This window comes from Musca domestica, unplaced genomic scaffold, assembly GCF_030504385.1.
Source record: "Musca domestica strain aabys unplaced genomic scaffold, Musca_domestica.polishedcontigs.V.1.1 272, whole genome shotgun sequence".
In the NCBI taxonomy this organism is placed as follows: Eukaryota; Metazoa; Arthropoda; class Insecta; order Diptera; family Muscidae; genus Musca; species Musca domestica.
The window spans coordinates 493,297-514,992 of record NW_026712288.1 but is presented as its reverse complement, the minus strand read 5'-3'; the positions used below and the strand labels follow the sequence as shown (position 1 = coordinate 514,992).

General features: G+C 35.5%; 1 protein-coding gene across 1 annotated transcript; it reads left to right on the top strand.

The window, feature by feature from the left end:
- The first annotated feature begins 5,662 nt into the window (after window positions 1-5,662).
- Window positions 5,663-18,626, top strand: LOC101898579 (solute carrier organic anion transporter family member 1A1). The gene is made up of 7 exons (XM_005174863.4): window positions 5,663-5,793; window positions 5,874-6,062; window positions 11,878-12,034; window positions 12,100-12,849; window positions 12,905-13,157; window positions 17,279-17,573; window positions 17,630-18,626. The coding sequence occupies exons 1-7, from the start codon at window positions 5,730-5,732 to the stop codon at window positions 18,364-18,366; spliced, it is 2,445 nt and encodes an 814-aa protein (XP_005174920.1). The 5' UTR covers window positions 5,663-5,729; the 3' UTR covers window positions 18,367-18,626.
- Window positions 18,627-21,696: the final 3,070 nt, after the last annotated feature.

Below are 21,696 nucleotides of genomic sequence, written 5' to 3'. Positions count from 1 at the left end.
GAAAACTCAATATTAAATTTGAGCATTCCAGTCCTATCCCTTCACTCAATATCACTTGGAACTTCTTGTACAATTATAGTACACATTTCCAAAACCACCTCCACATCTTAACCACAGACGCAAACAGTGATATCCATATCAAATTTTGCTCTGTAATTTACCCCATTTCCAAATTGAGTACTATTTACATGCATTTCAAATTTTAGGATTTCAGCTCTAATACTTCACCCAATACCAAATTTAGTACTATTTAGTACTTTTCGTACAATTATGGTACAAATACAAAACCACCTCCATATCAATTTTAGTTACCAAGAGACACCTCAATATAAAATTTCAGGATTTCAGCACAATTTCTTCACTCAATACAATATTTTGTACTTTTAGTACTTTTCGTATAAGCTTTGGATTCATTAAAAACTGTTCCATATATTAACAACATGCACTAACAGTTATCGCAATATCAAATTTTAGGATTTCAGCTCTATTGCTTCACTTAATATAAAATATAGTACCATTTAGTACTTTTCATTCATTTATAGTACACATTTCCCAAACCTACCTTCATATGTCCAGGCTACACATGAACAGCGTACCTAATACGTACCTAATTTCACATTTCTGTTTACCCTATACCAAATTGGAGCAAATATAGTACTATTTAGTACTTTTCATGAACTCCTAGTATACATTTCCAAAACCACCTCTTATACAAAATTTCAAAATTCCAGCTTCATCCGACCACCCTAAACCAAACTGTTCCAAATTTAGTACCATTTAGCATATTTGTCACACTTAGTACACATTTCCAAAATTCTCATTCCACATTTCAAGTTATAGCTATATACGTACACATAATACCAAATGGTACCACTTTAGAAGTTTAGTACCATTTTGGAACTATTCCTGAGCCATGGTCTGAGGTTTAGTTCAATCTTGGTGTAGGCAAAGAAAATCTGGTGATAGCATTCCGAATATGAAAAATAAAAATGAAAAATGGTCAATCTTAGTTCGTAAAACTCTCGTAGAGTACATGTCGATTATAGCGCACATTCGGTTAATTTTAGAACAACCATCCATCATTGTTGTACTTGAATTGTAATGCTATTGTCAAACATTATTCGGTGCTATTTTTGTTGTTGTTGTTGCTGTCGTTGGGGTTTAGAGCAAACAAGCGATTTTTGGTGTGCATACGTGTGTGTGCTTTCTTCTCTGATTGAATTTGTTGAATTTGTGTTAGTGTGCGATTTGTGTGTATTCAACTAATGCTCATTTCTAACCTGTATTTGTCAGACAATTACTTAACTAATAATTGTTGGTAGTGACACAGACATTCATTCGAATCGCAGTAGGTCGTGGTTATTCGGCAGAGAGAGAGAGCAAATTGATAATTCGGATTGATGATGACGATGATGATAATAATGGTGAGAGTACAATGGATATATCTTCTCTGGGGTTTTGGAATCTGATACATATTTTATCATCAACGCATTATTGTTTTTTTTCAATATTTTATTGGGCGTGAGAAAATGGTCTCATTGTTAATTACGTTGTGACTGACTTATCTATTGAGCTATTGATAATGGCTGGAACTTGGAATTTTTTCATGTGGGTCGCTTGAGTGAATGAATAAGAACTTTTGGAAATTCGTACTTTAAGGGTACGTAAAGTACATAAAGTTACCAAATGGTAAAACAATTTTCAATAATCGATCGAAAAAATATTGGTATTGGAAATAGTGCTTTAGGCCGGCTTTCGAGCAGATGGATAAACTTTGACGTTTGGCAAAATGGTTATTCTCGGGTGATATAAGGCTGTATATTCTCGGGTGATATAAAGCCGTATTTCAAGGATATTAATGGTACAAACAGTACATATTGATGCAAAGCGATATATAACAAGTAAATTCGGCAGGGCCGAATTTTTAATACCAAAAAAAAAAAAAACAATAATGGGTAGAAGAGCACCTCTCAAATGAAACCCCGTTATAGGGTTATACGTCTTTCATAAGAAATTTTTTGTCATAGGTTGTAGCACCCATTATGAACTTCAAATACGAAATTTGAAACAACTCCGGTGAAAAATATCGGTAAAATCATCAAAATACCGAATATTGAGAGGTACCGTTACATGGGGTTTATATGAAAACGTAGACCGACGTCATCTTAACCTGTCTACAGGCAAAATACATTAGTGTGCAATATTTTAGCATTCTATCTCAATTCATTCCAATGTGATTACAATAGAAAGACAAATAGGTGGACATTGCTTAATATCTATACTTTGTTGGGTCCGACGTAAGTATTTCGAGGAGTAACAAACGGAAATTCAGAAATTCAAAATTTTGCAAGATCACTTTTTTGTGAGGTAATGCGAGATAATTCTTAATTTGTACATTGAGGAAACGAAAAGTACCAAACGATAAACAAACAAGCAGACCTTTAAAAATTACTTGGAAATCACTCTTTGTCAAGAGGTCGAAAGGCCGAATTTTTCGCTCAAAAATACGAAAAACTACAAAAATCTACGGCAGTATTATTGAGCGATCACTAATTAATAAAGCATTAAATTTGGACTCATATCGCCCTTCCTATGATGGTTTGGAAAATGGTAATTTTATTGGACACTTTTTCTTTATGGGTACTAAAAAGTACAAAATGGCATATCGGATGAACGGATAGAGTTACAAATCAGACATTTAATATGTTAATTATTGATGGAGTATCAAATGGTTGAGCAAAACTATTTTAAGAATATTTTTTCAAAATGAATATTTTTCAAAAACCAAGAATTTTTTTACCCTACACCACAAAGTGTCTGTGCATTTGTTTGTAACAAACAAAAGGAAACGATATATACCCATCTCATTCCCAGTCGATTTATGCATGTCCGTCCGTCTGTCCAGGTATTTTTTGTAAACAAAGTACGGGTCACATTTATTGCCCGAATCCTATTGAAATTGGAGATAACCGGTCAAAATTTTGTATGACAAATTCGATCGAAATCTGTTCAGATATAGCTATAGATCGCCTATATATTCTTCATCCAATTTGTTATTTTTTGTCCTCCGCAGCCGAAATATGTACATTGTAACAACGATATTTGGGTAAATATATGAAATACAGCTCAGAAATACCTTTACTAAAGTTAATCGAGATCGATTCAGATTTGGATATAGCTCCCATATATATCTTCGTCCGATTTGCCTTTTATTGTGTTATTTGGTGAAAATCGGTTCAAATATAGCTATAGCTCCCATATATACTGTTCATTCTATTTGTTATACTTGTTCTCCACAGCCGTTATATTCACTCCGTAACAACGCCTTTGCCAAATTTCATCGAGATCGGTTCAGATTTGGATATATGATATAAGTTTTACCTCCAATTTTTTATGAAAGTTTATGATTACCAATCCAGGCGTCAATTCGCACAAATTCAAGGAAAATTTGTTCAAAAATTTTTGGTAATATTTTCGTTTTTTTTTTGGAAACATTGATACAAATAATTTGTTGATATAAAATGGGTATAGAGATTTTTTTTTCAGATTATGAATTCCTGCCGTTTAGGTTAGATTTAGATTTTTAAGGTCTTCTACGACCTATAGTAGAATTTTATGACCAATAATTTTGTAGAATATCTTAACTTGCTACGATGCCATTTTAAGGGAGTTTTTAAACATATTTTAAAAAAGTAAAATAGTACCAGTCGGTTTTGATATATACCCCCAGCCTTGAGTTATAATTATTCAAACTTTTGACTCTTTATGGGTGAGGTTCCGAAGCAGTTGGACTATATCGACTACTTCCTATGCTTTATATGAGATATGTATCATTATTTCAGTTAATGTTTAATTATGCCTGAGGGGAGGTGCCAGAAGGAATGGTTCGATCTCTACCGTCTACCGTACCCAATTTGGATCAAGTCAGATACTCCCATTGAGAGTTATCGTGGGGCCTAACAAGCCAGACAGACGGACGAACGGATGGGTATCGCTAGATCGACTTCAAATGTCCTGAAACGGATTTGGACCAAAGAGACCTATGGTCCAAAACCGTTATTTCGATGAGGCACGTTTTGGCCGTACCAAATGATATATACCCTCTCTAGCCATATAAAGGACTAAGAAGACTCGCTGAGGATACAATTTTCGATAAAAATATTCCTCGTATTTTTGTTTGTAATATTGCCGAGGAAACTATATACCGAAAATTCACCGATTTCGAGGAATCTTATTCCGAACATTTCCGAAAAAAGTGTGGAGGAGGGGAGAACTTGCCCCACCTATTTTGGTTACTTTGCTATGCAAACTTTCATATCCCGATACACGTGTCTTCGGTTTTTAACTCTTCTTTCATAATATGCGGGGGGTTTTCGGTAATTATCAAATAAATTGGATTTTTCGCATATTGTTCGTTGTTGTGCTTATATAGTCCTTGAAAAATATTCTCTAAATTATTACAACTTTTTTTTTTATAACTTCTAGAAAAAAATATGAGGAATTTTTCTTATAGACCTTCGAAAATATTTTGATAATTATAAAAAAAACAGTGCTGGCTTGTTTGTTCGGGATACCATAGTATTTTGTTGTTGCAAAATGGCCAGGCTTAATCCCTTTATTGTTGTTTTTATAAGGTAAGACAGGGAATACCTAGGTTTCAGAAAGAGCCACCAATCCTCATCAGTTCCATTGTTTTTTTTGTCTGGGATATTCTCCCCAGAAGTTATTTTAAAAATAACTACTATGACAAAAAACATTTTTTACGAGATCGTAAGCTCAATAGAAGAGGTTTTTTTGTCATAGAATTAATTTTTAAAATAACTTCTGGGGAGAATATCCCAGACAAAAAACAAGGGAACAGATGAGGATTGGTGGCTCTTTCCGAAACCTAGGTATTCCTTGACTTACCCCCTGGTAAACATTACTATCGTTCTCCACTAATAAACAAACGTTGTTTTTATAAAAACAACAATAAAGGGATTAAGCCTGGCCATTTTGCAACAATGTTATACAAAAAACTAAAACTTAAAACTAAATGCAAACAATATATAATAAAAATATTGAAAACATTAAAATTTTTCTTGAAAAATCCAAAAGATTTTTCAAGATTATTTTTTTTCAAAATCAAAAAAGTATTTATTTTTAAAAAAACATCTCCAGTGCCAAAAATGTGGCGAAAAAATTGAACTACATACTACATAAACATGAGTTAATCCATATTGCCATTCAGCAGCATTTTGTTTGTGTCTGAAAATATCCGTCAACATATTCAATAGCAACATGTTGCTGCAACACGTTTTATTGCCCTTATCAAGGAAAATGTATTATCAGTTTGCTGATAAGCCAATTGTTTATCTCAATGACTGGCCGACATGATTCTAACTGTGGCAAGAAACCCCGAGCAAAAAACGCCATAACTTCACAGCAAAGCACGGCTACAGGTGTGGGGCCAACATAAAACTTTGAGAATATTAGTCATATCGTGGCCTTAATACCAACAACGACAAATTTACGAAACGATCAAATTGCGAATTCTTTCTTTTGAGTTTTCAAAGGGCTTTCTCCGGACAACGAAACGCGAAGGGTGAAAGGAAGTTTGAAAACCAATTAAAAAAAGAAGAAGAAAAAATTAAAACGATGTTCAATGAAAATTGTTTTCAAAATTTTTGAATTAATAAATAAATTAAAAAAAATAAGTTAATAAGTGAACGAAAAGAAAACCAAGCACAATGCCCGTACCGAATCGTACCTCGGATTTATCAGCTATAGCGGTGAATACAAATATTCCGGATGGTTGGTGTGACAAAATGTGGTGCTAAAAAAATTTTTTTTCATGAGTGAATTATTTTTTCTTGGTTTTGGATCATTTGCAGATAGTGTTGATTGTGGAATACGCGTTTTGGGCTGGTGTCGCGGCCCTTCGTGCCAGAAATATGCTCGCCTGCGAACTTTCGTCATTGTCTTGGCCTGTGCTGGCCTCTTACAGGGCATGTGTGAAACATATTTTCGCATATCGGCCAAACAGGCAGCATTGGATAATGATTGGAATCCCCTGATTGTGGGTGAGTTTGAAAATTTTGGATTTATCCATTCGAAGGTTGCTTGTTGTTGTTAATCCAAAGAATTGCAAAAAATTGTTCGGGTGTTTGTTGTTATTTATAATTCATATTCATAGATATCGTCAAAAAAATGTTATTAAATACCCTCGTTTCCGGGCTTATCAATTTGTCATACATTTAACTCTCGTTCAGATCGATTTTAGTTGTTGGTATGAGTAATATTTGTTTTTGGTGAAATAAATAAAAAAAATTAACAGTTTGATCAAAAATTGATTGCTGGGAGGTAAAATATTTGTAAGATTGAATTTACCTTAAGGGAGGAGGGGGCGTTTTACCTTAATTGTGAAATTATTAATAAATTTACCCTAATATGTGTAGATAATAACAAGTAAGCAAAAGCTATAGACGTGGGGGCTGACCGTGTGATACCCTACAACACTACATTATTTTAGAAGCCCCCTTATGTCCAAATCCATTTTGGCAGATTTAGCTTCTAAAATTATGTCACGGAGCACTGCAAAGATATTACCCTTAGAATTTTGACCAGGGACATTTGCCCAATATTTACGCACTCCGTCTTTTAGTTATTGTGGTCCATTTTACAGCTAAATATAATCCAATGGTCATCCAAAATGCTAGAATTCTTCCCTTTCTTTAACTCTCTTCTCAGGAGTGTCGATTGACTTCAATTGTGTGATCAGGATTTTTTCTGTTTTTGGTTTATTTGAACCACTTAATATTTTGCGATCATCTCCAAAAGCAAGAGGCCCCTCTGTATCTCCAAATCTATATGATTTGCTTGTCTACGATATTTGGCTACATTTGTCAACGAAATCAGCATAAAAAGGCCAGAAGTTCGCCATTTTTGTATTTCGGACATCGACTGTACTGTTGGTAATTTTCACACAAAAGTAGTGGTCCATTCCGCTGTCCTAAACTCAAACTTCATGCTAGATTTCGTGTCCTTTAGTTTCTATTTGTGACCTTTATAAAGGCTGCAACATTATGAAATTTTTTAGTTGTTGGCCCATTCCATCCCCTAAATATAGGCCTAGCCCTTCTGAGCCTAACCCTATTCTTGTGAAAATTTTCCTAATATTCGGACAATAATTGCAATCTGTATATAATAACTTGTGTTGTAAGGTAAAAAATATTACAAAATATACACTTCAATATTTTAAGTCAAAAAATCGCATGCGATAAAAAATATGAAAACATGGCATCTTTTTATTCGATTTTTTACATTTTTTTTATTTATGAATTGACAAAACTTGTCAAAATCGGTCCAGCCATTCTTGAGATATAAACATTCTAGCTAACATCTCCTTCCTTTGTATATATTTCCCTATATATATCCGATATATTTACTATCGGCATCTACGTAACGGTCAGAATTGACATTTTCGTCTATTTGTGATTTCGCCGGGATCTAAAATATACCCGGTTTAATGGAAAATTTGACATTTATTTGACACAAATGTTATGGTCTATTTTACCCAGTAAATATTACCCGATGACCATCAAAATTTTGCCCCATGCTAATTGCGAACTGTAGAGCAACTGCAAAATCAGGATTTTTTTTAGTTTTTGGTCCATTTTAACCCCTAAATATCTCCAAAAGCAATTCCGACTCTAGCCCCACCTCCTTTTTCAATTTCTTGAAGATCCGTCAAAAATTCTGTTAAGGCTGTCACAGGCTCTAGTACCATTTAAGAACTTCAAATACACAATTTTAAACAATGTCGGTACCTAAAATACCGAATATAGGGAGGAACTGATATATGGGGCCTATACGAAGACTATACAGGTCCAGTATAGACAATTTTTTGTCATAGACTGTAGTTCTTATTACGAACTCTAAATACGAAATTTAAACCAACTCCTGTGAATAATGTCGCTAAAATCATAAACAAACCGAATAGTGGGAGGTACCGTTATATGGAAGCTATACGAAGACGTGGCCATGTATAGGCAATTTTTTGTCATAAGCTGTAGTAGCCATTACGAATTCTAAATACGGAATTTAAAACAACTCCGGTGAATAATGTCCAAAAAATCGCCAAAATATCGAATATCGGGTGGTACCGTTGAATGTGGGCTATACGATATCGGGGACCTTTATAGAAATTCCTATCCAGGGAGTAAAGTGCTTAGAAAGAACTTTTAGATTTTATACACAATTTCATTGAAAAATGTAGCTAAAATCATCAAAATACCGAATAAAGGGAGGTGCCGTTATATGGGGGATATACGATATCGTGAACCTATCTAGACAACATTTTGCCAGGGGGTAAAGTACTCTGAAGGAATTCCTTTTGTGGATTTTCAGACAATTTCATTGAAGAATTTGCTTACAATCATCAAAATACCGAATATCGGGGGTAACGTGGTATGGGGGCTATACGATATCGTGAACCGATAAAGCCCATCTTCGAACTTGACCTGCCTGCCGACAAAAGTCTGATTTTTGCAACTTTTTAGCTTTCTATTTTCATTCGTTTTGACTGTAGTGTAATTACAACGGAAGGACGGACAGGGCTAAATCATCTTAGAATTTTACGCTGATCAAAATATATATACTTTGTTGTGCTTTAAATTATTATTTCGATGAGTTACAAACGGAATGACGAACTTAATATACCCTCCATACTATGTATTGTGGGGGTATAAAACTTTCTTTCTTCAGACATAAAAACCTGTAGTTTTCTTTTTATACCCTACACCACAAGGTGGTCAGGGTATTATGTCTTTGTGCATTTGTTTGTAACAGGCAGAAGGAAACGAGATAGACCCATAGTTCCTTTTGATGATCTGCATAGAATCATATTCTGAGTCGATTTATGCATGTCCGTCCGTCCGTCTGTCCGTCCGTCCGTCTGTCCATGTATTTTTGTAAACAAAGTACAGGTCGCATTTATTGTCTGATCCAGATGAAATTTTGCACAAATTATTTGTTTGGCCCAGGGACGAACCCTATTGAAATTGGAAATAATCGGTCAAAATTTAGATATAGCTCCCATATATATCTTCGTCCGACTTGCCTTGTATTGTGCACCAAACGTGTAATATCAGCTCGAATTGTATGGAATTTTGTATATACACCCAAATTAGGTCTGAAAATATGTATGCCAAATTTGATCGAAATCGGTTTAGATATAGCTATAGCTCCCATATATATTGTTCATCCGATTTGTTATTTTTGTCCACCGCCGCCGTAATATGCACTCTGTAACAACAATATTTGGGGAAATATATCAAATGCAGCTCAGAAATACATTTGCTAAATTTTATCGAGATCGGTTCAGATTTGGATATAGCTCCCATATATAACTTCGTCCGATTTACCATTTATTGTGCACCAAACGTCTAATATTTGTCCAAATGGGATGGAATTTGGCACTTACGACCGAATTGGGTCTAAAAGCTAGTATGTCAAATTTGGTGAAGATCGGTTCAGATATAGCTATAGCTCCCATATATATTGTTCATCCGATTTGTTGTATTTGTTACCTACCATAAAAACTTTTAATTGTTATGCCGAGCTCAACTAAATTAGCAAAGTGGTGTAGGGTATCATAAAATCGGCCCCGCCCGACTTTAGGACTTTCTTTACTGGTTTTAATTTGCAGTTTTGTCACTTCAGCAAACAATGGCCACCAAAATCTCCGGATACCAATCCGTTGGACTATTGTGTCTGGAGTTTTATTGCAGTTGCAGTTTTTTTTTTATCTCACCGAAAAGTAGTGAATGTATAATAACATTGATGGGATAGATATACAATTCTAAAATTTGATATTTAGATTACTTATAGTATCTGTGTTTGAAATTTGGCAGTGGTTTTGAAATGCATCCAATATTTGTAAGATAACTACTGAATGGTACTACATTTGCAATTGGGTGTAGGGATAGTGCTGGAATCTCCAAAATTTGATATTGAAGTCTCTGATGGTATCTGGAATTGAGATATGGAGGTGGTTTCGGAAGTGTGGACTATAATTGTACGAAGAGTACTGAATGGTACTATATTTTGAATTGGGTAAAAGAATGCAGCCGAAATCCTGAAATTTGATAATGAGGTCTCTATTAGAATTTGGTGGTGGTTTTGCAAGTGCGTACTATAATTGTTCGAAAAATACTAAATGGTACTAATTTTGCATCACTGTTGGTGTCTAGGATGGAGAAATGTAAATTGCTGTGGATATGCGTACTAAATGTTACTAAATTTGGTATTGGGTGAAAGATAGAGTTGAAATACCGATTTTTTTTATCGGGGTCGCTTTTAATTTCTACGGTTTAAATATTGCGGCGTTTAAATAGATTTGGACTTTCCTTTCTGTTTCCGTGCACCATATTTTTTTTTGTTTGAAAAATTTGACCTTTTGAAAAGAAGTAGGTTGATAAGAATTTGCTCAAATGTGTATTATTTCTGCAGGACTTTTGGTATTGAAAATGGGAATTGTTTCAAAATTGGTATTTGAAGTTCGCAACGGATACCACAGCCTAAGACAGAAAAAGGGCCATGTAGTTCCACGTCTTCGTATAGCACAATAAACCGATACCTCCCGATATTGGGTATTTTGATGATTTTGGAGACATTATTTACCGGAACTATTTCAAATATCGTATTTGAAGTTCGTAATGAATAATGAATATGAAAGAAAATTGTCTGTGCCCCCGGTACCCCCTGATACTCGGTATTTTGATATTATTGATATATTATATTATTATTATTATTATATTATTGATATTAGCGACATTATTCACCGGAATCGTTTCAAAATTGGTATTTAAAGTTCGTAATGGATACTAAAGTCTATGACAGATAGATATAACGGTATCTCCCGGTATTTTGATGATTTTAGCTACAGTATTGGCCGATTTGTTTTTTCAAGTTTGGCATTTGAATATAATAATAGCTTTTGACAAAAGTTGTCCGTGCAGGTCCACGTCGTCGTATAGACCATAATATAACGGCTACATTCGTTATTTTTAAGATTTTAATAACGGATTTTATTGGCCAAATTCGTTCCAAATGTCCACCATTCAAAGATCGGCCCGGCCGAAATTACAGATTTTTTACTTGTTTTCCCTCGTTATTTCCAAATATTTATGAAAAAAAAAAACTTTGAAGATCAGTTTCAAATACCACCCCCCCCCAAAAAAAAAAAAAAAAAACACCAGGATCACGCTGTGCATAAAATTCCCCAGAAAATTCTTGAATAATTATTTAAAACAATTGGTTATGAAATATTCTAAAAAATGTTAAAAAATCTGAGCTTAACCACGATAAAATTTCTGAAACCTATTTTTAAAAGAATCTGGCTTAATTGTTAAAAAAAATATTTTAAAGCCTTCTACTCCTAATCCCCATAAAATTGTTAATTTTTTCAATACACACTAATTCCCTTATAATTGTTGATAACATGTCTTTTTTTAAAAAAATCACTGTTAGTGGTCATAAAATTTTTGAAAAATCCACGCTTAATTCCCATAAAATTTTTTAAAGTTTTTTTTTTCAAATTCGTACTTAGTCTCCATAAATTCTTCGAAGATTTTTTTTTAAATTTTCAAAAATCCCACCTAAAAAAATAGAAAGCCATAATAACATTTTGGAAAAAGTATTTTTTTTCTAAAATATTCCCTCCAAACCCTATAAAATTTATAAAAAAATATTTTTTTATAAAAATATTTTTAAACATTTACGCTTAATACTCATAAAATTTTTGTAACACTAATATATATGAGATTATTTTAAAATATTCGTAAAATCCAAGCTATCGTTTATTTTGAGTTGATATTATGGATGTAATCTTTTCAGAATGGCTTCTGGTAAGCAGTGGTATATTTCAGGCCATATTCGCTCTGGCTTTTGCATATTGGGCCCATCGAATACATCCGATCAGTTGGTTGGGTGGTGTTATAATTTTACAAGGTTTGACCTGTATCATATCAATGCTGCCATCGATAATGAATTTGTAAGTGTAATTTATTCACTCTTTCCGAAATCTTCCCAAATAAACCTCTTTCTTAAATTTTGCAGTGCTGATGGTGTACGTTACACAGACACAGCCGAGGAGGATAGTATTTGTGCCACAACATGGCAAACGGGCAAATTGCTGTCGGTGGAGAATAGCAAGTTATTAATTTTGGCTATGCTCTTTGTTTTGCAATTCGCCCTGGGCTTGGGATCTTTGGCATTCTATACGATTGGCATAACCTACATTGATGATAATTCCGATTCCATTGATAGCCCTGCCGTTATTGCCACAGCATTTGGGGCCAAAATTGCCGGGTTGCAAACAGGTTCCATGTTGGTGCTGGGTGTGGGAGCAATTGGTCTGGGCTGGTGGTTGGGTTGGGTTATATTGGCACCTCTAGTCATTGTCACTGGCATCCTATTGGGTCTCTTTCCGAAACAATTACCCAAAACCGTAATACATCAAGCTGCTCAACGAATTATCGAAGAGAGTCGTAGTCGTCAGTTTGGTAGCCAATTCTCCACCTACATTGATGACACAGCATTTGGCCCCTCGGTGAAGAGGGTCTTTGGCAATAAGTTGTTGATGTTCAATATTCTCAGCGTTATGTTTATACAATCGGCCACAATAAATTTTTCCCTGCAAGAGGAAAATTATTTACAATCCCGGTTCTATTTGCCCTTTAGCGAGGAGGATGGCCTCGAACAGGAATGGCGTTCACGTTTCATATCGTTCTTTTTGAAACCGGCAGCTGCAGCCATAAGTATGTTTGTGGGAGGACTTGTGATATCCAAAATGAAATTGAGCGGGAGGTAAGAAATCTAAATTCAGATAATTTAATAAGTAATCATAATTTTTTGTTTTCAGAAAAATAGCCTCCATCAACATTGGCATGTGCGTCAAACTGCTGGCCATTTACATAGCCTATATATTTATTAAGTGTGAAGTTGGACCCCTTGCTGGTGTCACAAATGGCAAAATTGAACAACCTGCCTGCTCGAGAAATTGCATCTGCACTCCAACTTCATTTATGCCAGTTTGTCCGGAAAACTCCACGGTGACATATTTTGCACCCTGCTATGCGGGATGCACAAGGAAGACTGTTATTAATAGTGTTGAGGTATGTATGGACGTCATAAACAAAATGCCCTGAGCCCAATATGGTATGGACGCAGGGTATTTTGAGTAGGAGATTATAATCCTCAGTTTGTTGGTTTGTTTGGAAAAGAGGAGGAGAACATTGTGCCAAGTTTTTACATGAATATAGTCCGAGGATAATTTTTATACAAAAGAGAGAGACCTAGACAGAAACATTTCTTTGGGATTGAAAAGAGCACAATTTAACTTATATCTGCCGTTTTCAAAACCGTGTGTTAACACATCAGCCATCTCCAGAGATTATTTAAGAGAAATTGAAAACAAGTTAAAACGAATCAGTTGGTTTTTCCGACAGATGTATATCCTCAGCCAATATTCGGTTATTTAAATATAATTTGACTTCGGTTATGATCATTCGAACTTTTGACCCTATATGGAATAGGTTCCGAAGGGATGGGCCGATATTGTACATTTCGTTTCAGATCTAAATAAATATGATATAAATATTGCAACGTGTCAAGTTTGGACTATTTCGACCACTTTCTCGACTTTATATGAGATATGTGATAATTATTAAAAAACGCACATTGAGTCGAAGTACTCCAATTTCATACTTCATCTAATACAGATAAAAATATTGGCATGGGCAAAATTACAAGAAACTCTAATATTTATATTAAATTTTATGCGGAATCATAAATTCCATATTGATCTCAGGTTTATGGTTGAGAGACATATTTAAAATAAATAGAAAGTTGTTGAGAGTCGGTGACTTGATTTGCAAGTTATGACAGATGAAAGTATTGAAAATTGTGAGGTACCAGAAGGGGTTCGCAAATATCGCTCATCTTCATAACGGATCTTGTATTAGCAAAAATGTTTGTATGTGTGATATTTGATAAGAGTCGGATGCCTATTACGCTTTCCTTGAGCGTTTTATTTTTCAAAATCTTGAACCCAAGTTGGGGAGATACCAGAAGAAATGGTCCGATCTCTACCATCTTTGTAAATAATCTTGTGTTAATTTAAATATTGAGTTGTACCAAGTCTGAATGGAATCGGATGTTAATTTCATGTTTTATAAGCTTCATGAATATTCAAAATGTTGACTCTTTGTGGGGGAGGTACCTGAGGGAGTAGGCCGATATATAACACCAGATCTTGAGTTTATAAAAATATTGTGATGTGTGAAATTTTAAGACAATCGGGTTTTTACTACACATTTTATAAGAGTTATTTATTCAAAACATTGACCCTTTGTGGGGGATTATTGTTTCTCTTTCTGTACAGAAAAAAATTTTTTGTTGAATATTTCGACCTTTTTTGGGGGAGGTACCAGAAGGAGGGACCGATATTGTCCATTTTCGCACCCGACGTAGTACTGTCGCAAATATTAGAATTAGCAAAGTTGGAGCATAATCGGAACATCCATTCTCTTTTTGTGCAACAAATTTTTTTCTTTGAAAATTTCGACATTTTGTGAGGGAGGTACCAGAAGGGGTGGACCAATATTGTCCATCTCGGAACTCGGTCTAAGTTTGACAAAAATATTACGATGTAAAAAGTTTGGCCCTTCGAGATTTACAAAATACATATGTTCTTGATTATGCTAATCATCATAAATTCTATGTCGATTTAGCGATGTACGTCCGTCTATCCGTGTGTCCATCTTTCCGTCTGTGAAAATCACTCAAGCTTCCGAAGGAAATGAAGTAGGTTGATAACTTTTTACTCAAATGTATACTATGTCTGCAGGACTTTTGTTATTACAAATGGGTCATGTAGGTTCACGTTTTGGTATAGCCCACAAAATAATGGTACCACCCTATTTTCAGTATTTTGGTGATTTAAACGACATTATTCACCGGAATTTTTTCAAATTTGTTATTTAAAGTTCGTAATAGATACTACAGCATAAAACAGAAAATGGACCATGTAGGTCCACGTCTTCGTATAGCCCCAATGTAACGGTACCCCCGATATTCGGTATTTTGATGATTTTAGCGACATTATTTACCGGAACTATTTCAAATTCGGTTTTAGAAGTTCGTAATGGATACTACATCCTAAGACAGAAAATGAGCCATGTAGGTCCACGTCTTCGTATAGGCCCCATATAACAGTACCCCACGATATTCGGTATTTTGATGATTTTAGCGACATTATTTACCGGAACTATTTCAAATTCGGTTTTAGAAGTTCGTAATGGATACTACATCCTAAGACAGAAAATGAGCCATGTAGGTCCACGTCTTCGTATAGGCCCCATATAACAGTACCCCACGATATTCGGTATTTTGATGATTTTAGCGACATTATTTACCGAAATTGTTTCAAATATCGCATTTCAAGTTCGTAATGGATATTACAGCCTATGACAGAAAATTGTCTGTGCAGATCCACGTTTTATAACCACCATGGAACCTCCCGATATTCGGTATTTTGATGATTTTAGCTACATTATTAACAGATTTTCTTTTTCAAGTTTCTCATTTGAATATTGTAATAGCTTGTGACAAAAGTTGCCTATGCAGGTCCACGTCGTCGTATAGACTCTAATATACGGCTACATTAGGTATTTTTAAGATTTTAACGGAATTTTAAAGGATTTTATTTTTTTGAAAATTGTTAAATTTGTACCAATTGGTGGAGGGTATTCAAAGTTCGGCCCGGCCGAACTTACTGCTTTTTTACTTGTTTTTTTTTTTGTTTTGTTTTTTTTTTTTTTTTTTTGGAAAAGAAGAAGAGAACATCGAGCCACGTTTTTATGTAAATGTACTTCGAGGCCCGGTTTTAGGAAATTCGTAATAAAAGGGTACGGAAAGTACTAAAATGTACCGAAAACTAAATACTTTGTGTTGGAAAAACGGAATGAGTCAGAAATTTGTAACGAGAGTCACTGAAGTAGTGCAGGACAGATGTACCAAAGAGTTTTTGGAAATACGAAGGTTACGAAAAGTCCTTCGGTGAACTTCAAAATTAAGATCTCTTCCAGGTTTTTCATAGCTTCAACTAGAGAGGGCATATATATATATTGATACGGCTAAAACGTGCCTCACCGAAAAAACGGTTTTAGACCCTGGGTTTCTTTGAACCAAATCTGTTTCAGGACATTTGGGTACTGATACTTAACCCACAAAATGTCAACATTTTCAATAAAAATAATTTACTGCACAGAAAGAGAAAGGGTGATTTTGCTCCAACTTTGCAAATCTTAATATTTGCATCAGGTGTGAAAATGGACAATATCGGTCTACTCTATCAAGTACCTCCCCCAAAATATTGAATAATTATAACTCTTATAAAATATGACGTGAGAGTCCGATTGTCCTAAAATTAGACACTTCTAAATCTTTTTTTATAAATTGAAGGTCTGGTCTGAATATGGGATATATCGTTTCGTTTTCTGGTCCTTCCCCACAAAGGGTCAAAATTTTGAATATCCATGAAGCTCATAAAACACGAAATTAACATCCGATTCCATTTAGACTTGGCACATCTGAATATTTCTATCAACACAGGATCTGTTATAAAAACGGTAGAGATTGGACCCTTCCTCCTGGTACCTCCCTCACAAAGGGTCATAATTTTGAATAACCAAAACGTTTATAAAATGCGAAATATGCATTAGGCTCTCTTTATATTTCACACATCCCATTTTTTCCACTAACAAAAAATCTGTTGTGAAGATGGGATATATCGGTCCACTCCTTCTGGTGCCTACCCCACAAAGGATCAAAATTTTGAATATCTATGGAGCTCATAAAACGCGAAATTAACATCCGATTCCATTCAAACTTGGCACATCTCAATATTTCCATGAGCACAGAATCTATTATAAAGATGGTAGAGATCGAACCATTTGTTCTGGTACCTTCCCCATACACAGGGTTCAAGATTTTGAAAAACATATCAAAAACAAATCTTCAAATTTCACACATACAAACATTTTTGCTAACACAATATCTGTTGTGAAGATGATATTTATCTGCGAACCCATTCTGCTACCTCACCCACAAAGGGTCACAATATTCTAAACTTTTATCTGCCAACTTGCAATATGTGAATATTTCTCTCAATCAGGATCCTGAGATGAAATTTATAATTTTTAATAAATAATATATAATTTGTTTAAATTTTTAGTTATTTGAGGGCTGCAGTTGTGGTGGAACGGATAATTATGAAATGGATTTGACGAATAGTAAACGAGCTACGTTGGGGGCGTGCAGTGGTGAAAAATGTAGCTCAATGCTGTGGATATTCCAAATGCTAAGTATCTCTGCGGGAGTGGTTTATGGCATCACAACGATAGGAAAGATTATAATAAGTCTGAGGAGTGTTCTGCCACAAGATAAGGGCTTGGCGCTGGCAATGGAAGTGATGTTGGTGGGTTTGTTTGCCTACGTTCCGGTACATTTGGCCTATGATGTGGTGTCACGTAAGTTGTTGTCACTTTTTATATTTTTCTATATTAAATTCCGATTTTCCCTTCAGGTGCCACCTGCATTTACTGGGCTCCGCATTACACCCAATGTCTGCTGCGCGAAACTCCCAAACATGGCAATATTTTGGATATTCTATCGGCCAGTTTAATATTTGTCGGATTGATATTCGACATTTTGGTGTTTATTTACATAAAGGGTCTGAATATCTACAATTGCAAAGTTACGGATCACAATTACACACCCTCGCTGTACTCGGCTGTGCCACAAGGTGATCCCACTCATACCGCTGCAGGAGGTAGTCCGGTGACAACAATGACAACGGTATCCCGGCAAGCACCACCACCACAACCCAATAGGCCGGCTCCGAAACCAGAAATTACCGTATTTCGCCAACCCAGTACCTTGACCAATTCTTCCGGTGGTGGCAGTAGCATTGTGGAGCCACCAACCAATGGTGTAACCTATGCCCAAGTGGTATTTCCACCCGATAAACGTAAACCCAATGATGGTAGTGCCAGCCCCAAACGTATGGCTGTGAGGGCCGATGTTCCACTGCATCATTTATCGACCGATGATGTTCGAGCTCAATTGAATAATTTGAAATCATTTAATCCGCAAGTCAACGCTACTGCCACAACGGCAATGACAAACGAACAAAATAATAATAACAACAATAGCAATGGTCCAGTGTCAGCAGTAAAGAGTTCAACAGGTGCCATACCCAAGAGGCCAATGGAAACCGATTTAGATACCATTCGACCACAAAGTCCTGAAACGGATTTTTAGTTTTTAACGATTTCATGACTTAATTTAATCACTTTTTACATATTTTTTATAAATACTATTTTCTGATACATGTACAGATCTACGTTCGCGGACTCATTTCCTATGCCATAATACATACATACCTACTTATATAACAACCTATTTCGAATTCAATATTTTCAAAATAATTGGTAAGATAGCTAAGCATATTTTGTATCTACACACATTCTTAAATAAAGTATATGCCATGGAAGATAGCAAAAAATGTTATCAAAAAAAAAAAAAACAGGTAAATTTGGCAAGTCCGAACTCTTTATACTCTCCACCATTTGGACGAAACTTGAAAATTTTCAAAAAAAAATCCGTCGAAAATTTCCGCCCAAATGAAAACCTTTATATGGGGGCTATACGAAGATGTGGTTCTGGATAAGTAATTTTTTGCAATAGGCTGCAGTAACGATTCCGAATTTCAGATACGAAATTTGATGCAATTCCGGTGAAAAGGTTCGCTTAAATCATCAAAATACCGAATAATGGGGAGTACCGTTGTATGGGGCTATACGAAGGCGTGGACCTGCACAGACAATATTTGGGCATGGGCTGTAGTGTCCATTACAAACTACGAATACGAAATTTGAAACAATTCAGGTGAATAAAGTTGCTAGAATCCTCAAAATACCGAATATCGGCAGGTACCGTTATATGGGGGCCATACGAAGACGTGGACCTGCATACGAAATTTTTAGGCGTAGGCTGTAGTACCCATTACAAACTTCGAATACGAAATTTGAAACAAGTCAGGTGAATAAAGTCGCTAAAATCATCAAAATACCGAATATCGGGAGGTACCGTTATATGAGCGCTATACGAAGACGTGGATCTGAATACGAAATTTTTAGGCATAGGCTGTAGTACCCATTACAAACTTCGAATACGAAATTTAAAGAGAGGGAGCTATAATATTGCACTGATTTCTGCAGGCAGGTCAAGTTTGAAGATGGGCTATATCGGTCCACGATATACAGAAAATTGCCTATATAGATTCAGGTCTTCGTATAGGCCCCATAATCAGTACCTCTCTATATTCGGTATTTTGACGATTTACTTCTTGCATTGGTATTACGAGCAGAGCTACAATAACAAAATTTAGATATAGGGTCACTAATGACATTTTAAAGGTACGTGTACGTAAACGTACAGTGTGCGTAAAGGTACTAAGTTTGGTACATGGAAGTATGGGAAACGTGGTTAGAAAGTAAGATTGACATTAGGTTTTTGCCTATGAATTCGAGTTAATTGTAGGAATTGTACCTAGAGCTACAAAATTTGAAAACATTTGGTATCGGCTATAGCTGGAATCCTGTCATTTGATATTAGGGTCATCTCTGTTGTTTGCTGTTGAGGAAGAACTTGGTTTTGAACATTTCCGCTATGAAGACCATTAAAATTGATACTTTTTAGTATTGGACGAACGGTTTGGTATATGATTCAGAAATTCAATTTTGGGGCCACAGTTGGGGTGTAGGGTTGAGATTAGGAATTTGGTCTAAAAAAATATATACTCTCCAGGTATAGAACTTATCCGCTCCGATAGCCGTTTCAAATTATTTTTAAGAACTATCCAAGTTTTTATCGCCAAAGTAATTCAAAAAATGTTCCTTTATTTCAATTCATTGAAGAAGAAAACGGTCTTCTTTTCGGGTAATAAAAAGTTATCTCATTAAAGTCAGAATGTCGATTCAGAGAAGAGCAGAAGTTCTTCTGACAGAAGATGTGGAGGCGTTCTGACAGAAGATCAGAATGTCGTCTTCTCATAGAAGATCTGAAGGTCATCTTCTCATAGAAGAGCTGAAGGTCGTCTTCTCATAGAAAAGCTGAAGGTCGTCTTCTCATAGAAGGCCTGAAGATCTTCTAATGGAAGGCCTAAAGGGTTCTAATAGAAGAGTTCAAGGTCAGATGGTATTCTCATAGAAGACCAGAAGGTCTTCTCATAGAAGATTTCAAGGTCAGATGGTCTTTTCATAGAAGGCCGGAAGGTTTTCTCATAGAAGGCCAGATGGTCTTCTCATAGAAGGCCAAATGGTCCTCTCATAGAAGGCCAAATGGTCTTCTCATAGAAGGCCAAATGGTCTTCTCATAGAAGGCCAAATGGTCTTCTCATAGAAGGCTAAATGGTCTTCTCATAGAAGGCCAGAAGGTCTTTTTATAGAAGACCAGAAGGACTTCTCATAGAAGGCCAGAACTTCTTCTTATAGAAGGGCAGAAGGTCTTCTCATAGAAAGCCAGATGGTCTTCTTATAGAAGGCCAGATCGTCTTCTTATCGAAGGCCAGATCGTCTTCTCATAGAAGGCCAGATGGTCTTCTCATAGAAGGCCATATGGTCTTCTCATAGAAGGCCATATGGTCTTCTCATAGAAGGCCAGAAGATCTTCCCATAGAAGGCCAGAAGATCCTCTCACAGAGGAGCTGAAGGTCTTCTCACAACTAAGCAGAATATTTTCTCAAAGAAGAGCAGAGTGTCTTTTCAGAGAAGAAAATGGAGTCTTTTTAGAAAAGAGCGAATGTATTTCTCAGTTAAATGAGGAGGTTTTTTCTAATAGAAGATCAGGAGGTCTTAACGTTGAAGAGCAAATGGTCTTCTCGGAAAAGAGCAGAAGACTAGCCAAGAAGACTAAAAAAGGAATCTTTAGAATCTTTTCAGGATATTCCTAAAATCTTCATCTCGATATCTAATGATCCCTCAAAAATGTATTCAAAATGTCTACATCTTAGACTTTAAAAATCATTGAGAAGCCTTGAAAATATTCTTGGAATACCCATGGTTTAGACTTTGATAGTCCTTTGAACATTTTTCTTAAAAACTTCAAATTTTAAACCCAATAATTCTAAAAAAATCCAAACTGTGCATCGTTTGCGCCTTTAATTTATGAGAATATGAAATTTTGAAATACGAATTATTATAAAAAGGCTTTTCATGCATTTAAATGTGAATAAATCTTTTGTGTCGTACCATCGCTCGTTACAGTATTACTGGTAACGTAGCCCGGCGTCAAAGAAGTGGGCGGAAGAAAACAGCAACATCAGCAGAAATGGTTCGAAAAGTAAAGAAGCGACTTGATAGAAACCCACGTTGCAGTGCCCGAAAAATGTCTCGTGAGCTGAACATATCGCAATATTCCATTCAGCAAATATTGAAAAATGAGCTCGGTGTAAAGCCATTGAAATTCCAAAAAGTGCAAGAACTTACACCGCAACAGAAAGAAAATTAACTCAGAAGAGCTAAAGAGTTGCTTTGCTTGGCCGAAAGTGGTGAACTGCCTAATTTGGTTTTCTCCGATGATAAAACATTC

Bases quoted from the DNA above. Each gene is read 5' to 3' on its own strand.
- LOC101898579 (XM_005174863.4), top strand. From the start codon at position 5,730: ATGCCCGTACCGAATCGTACCTCGGATTTATCAGCTATAGCGGTGAAT. The intron at 5,794-5,873 runs GTTGGTGTGACA...GATCATTTGCAG, and splicing joins GAATACAAATATTCCGGATG to ATAGTGTTGATTGTGGAATA. The intron at 12,035-12,099 runs GTAAGTGTAATT...TAAATTTTGCAG, and splicing joins CTGCCATCGATAATGAATTT to TGCTGATGGTGTACGTTACA.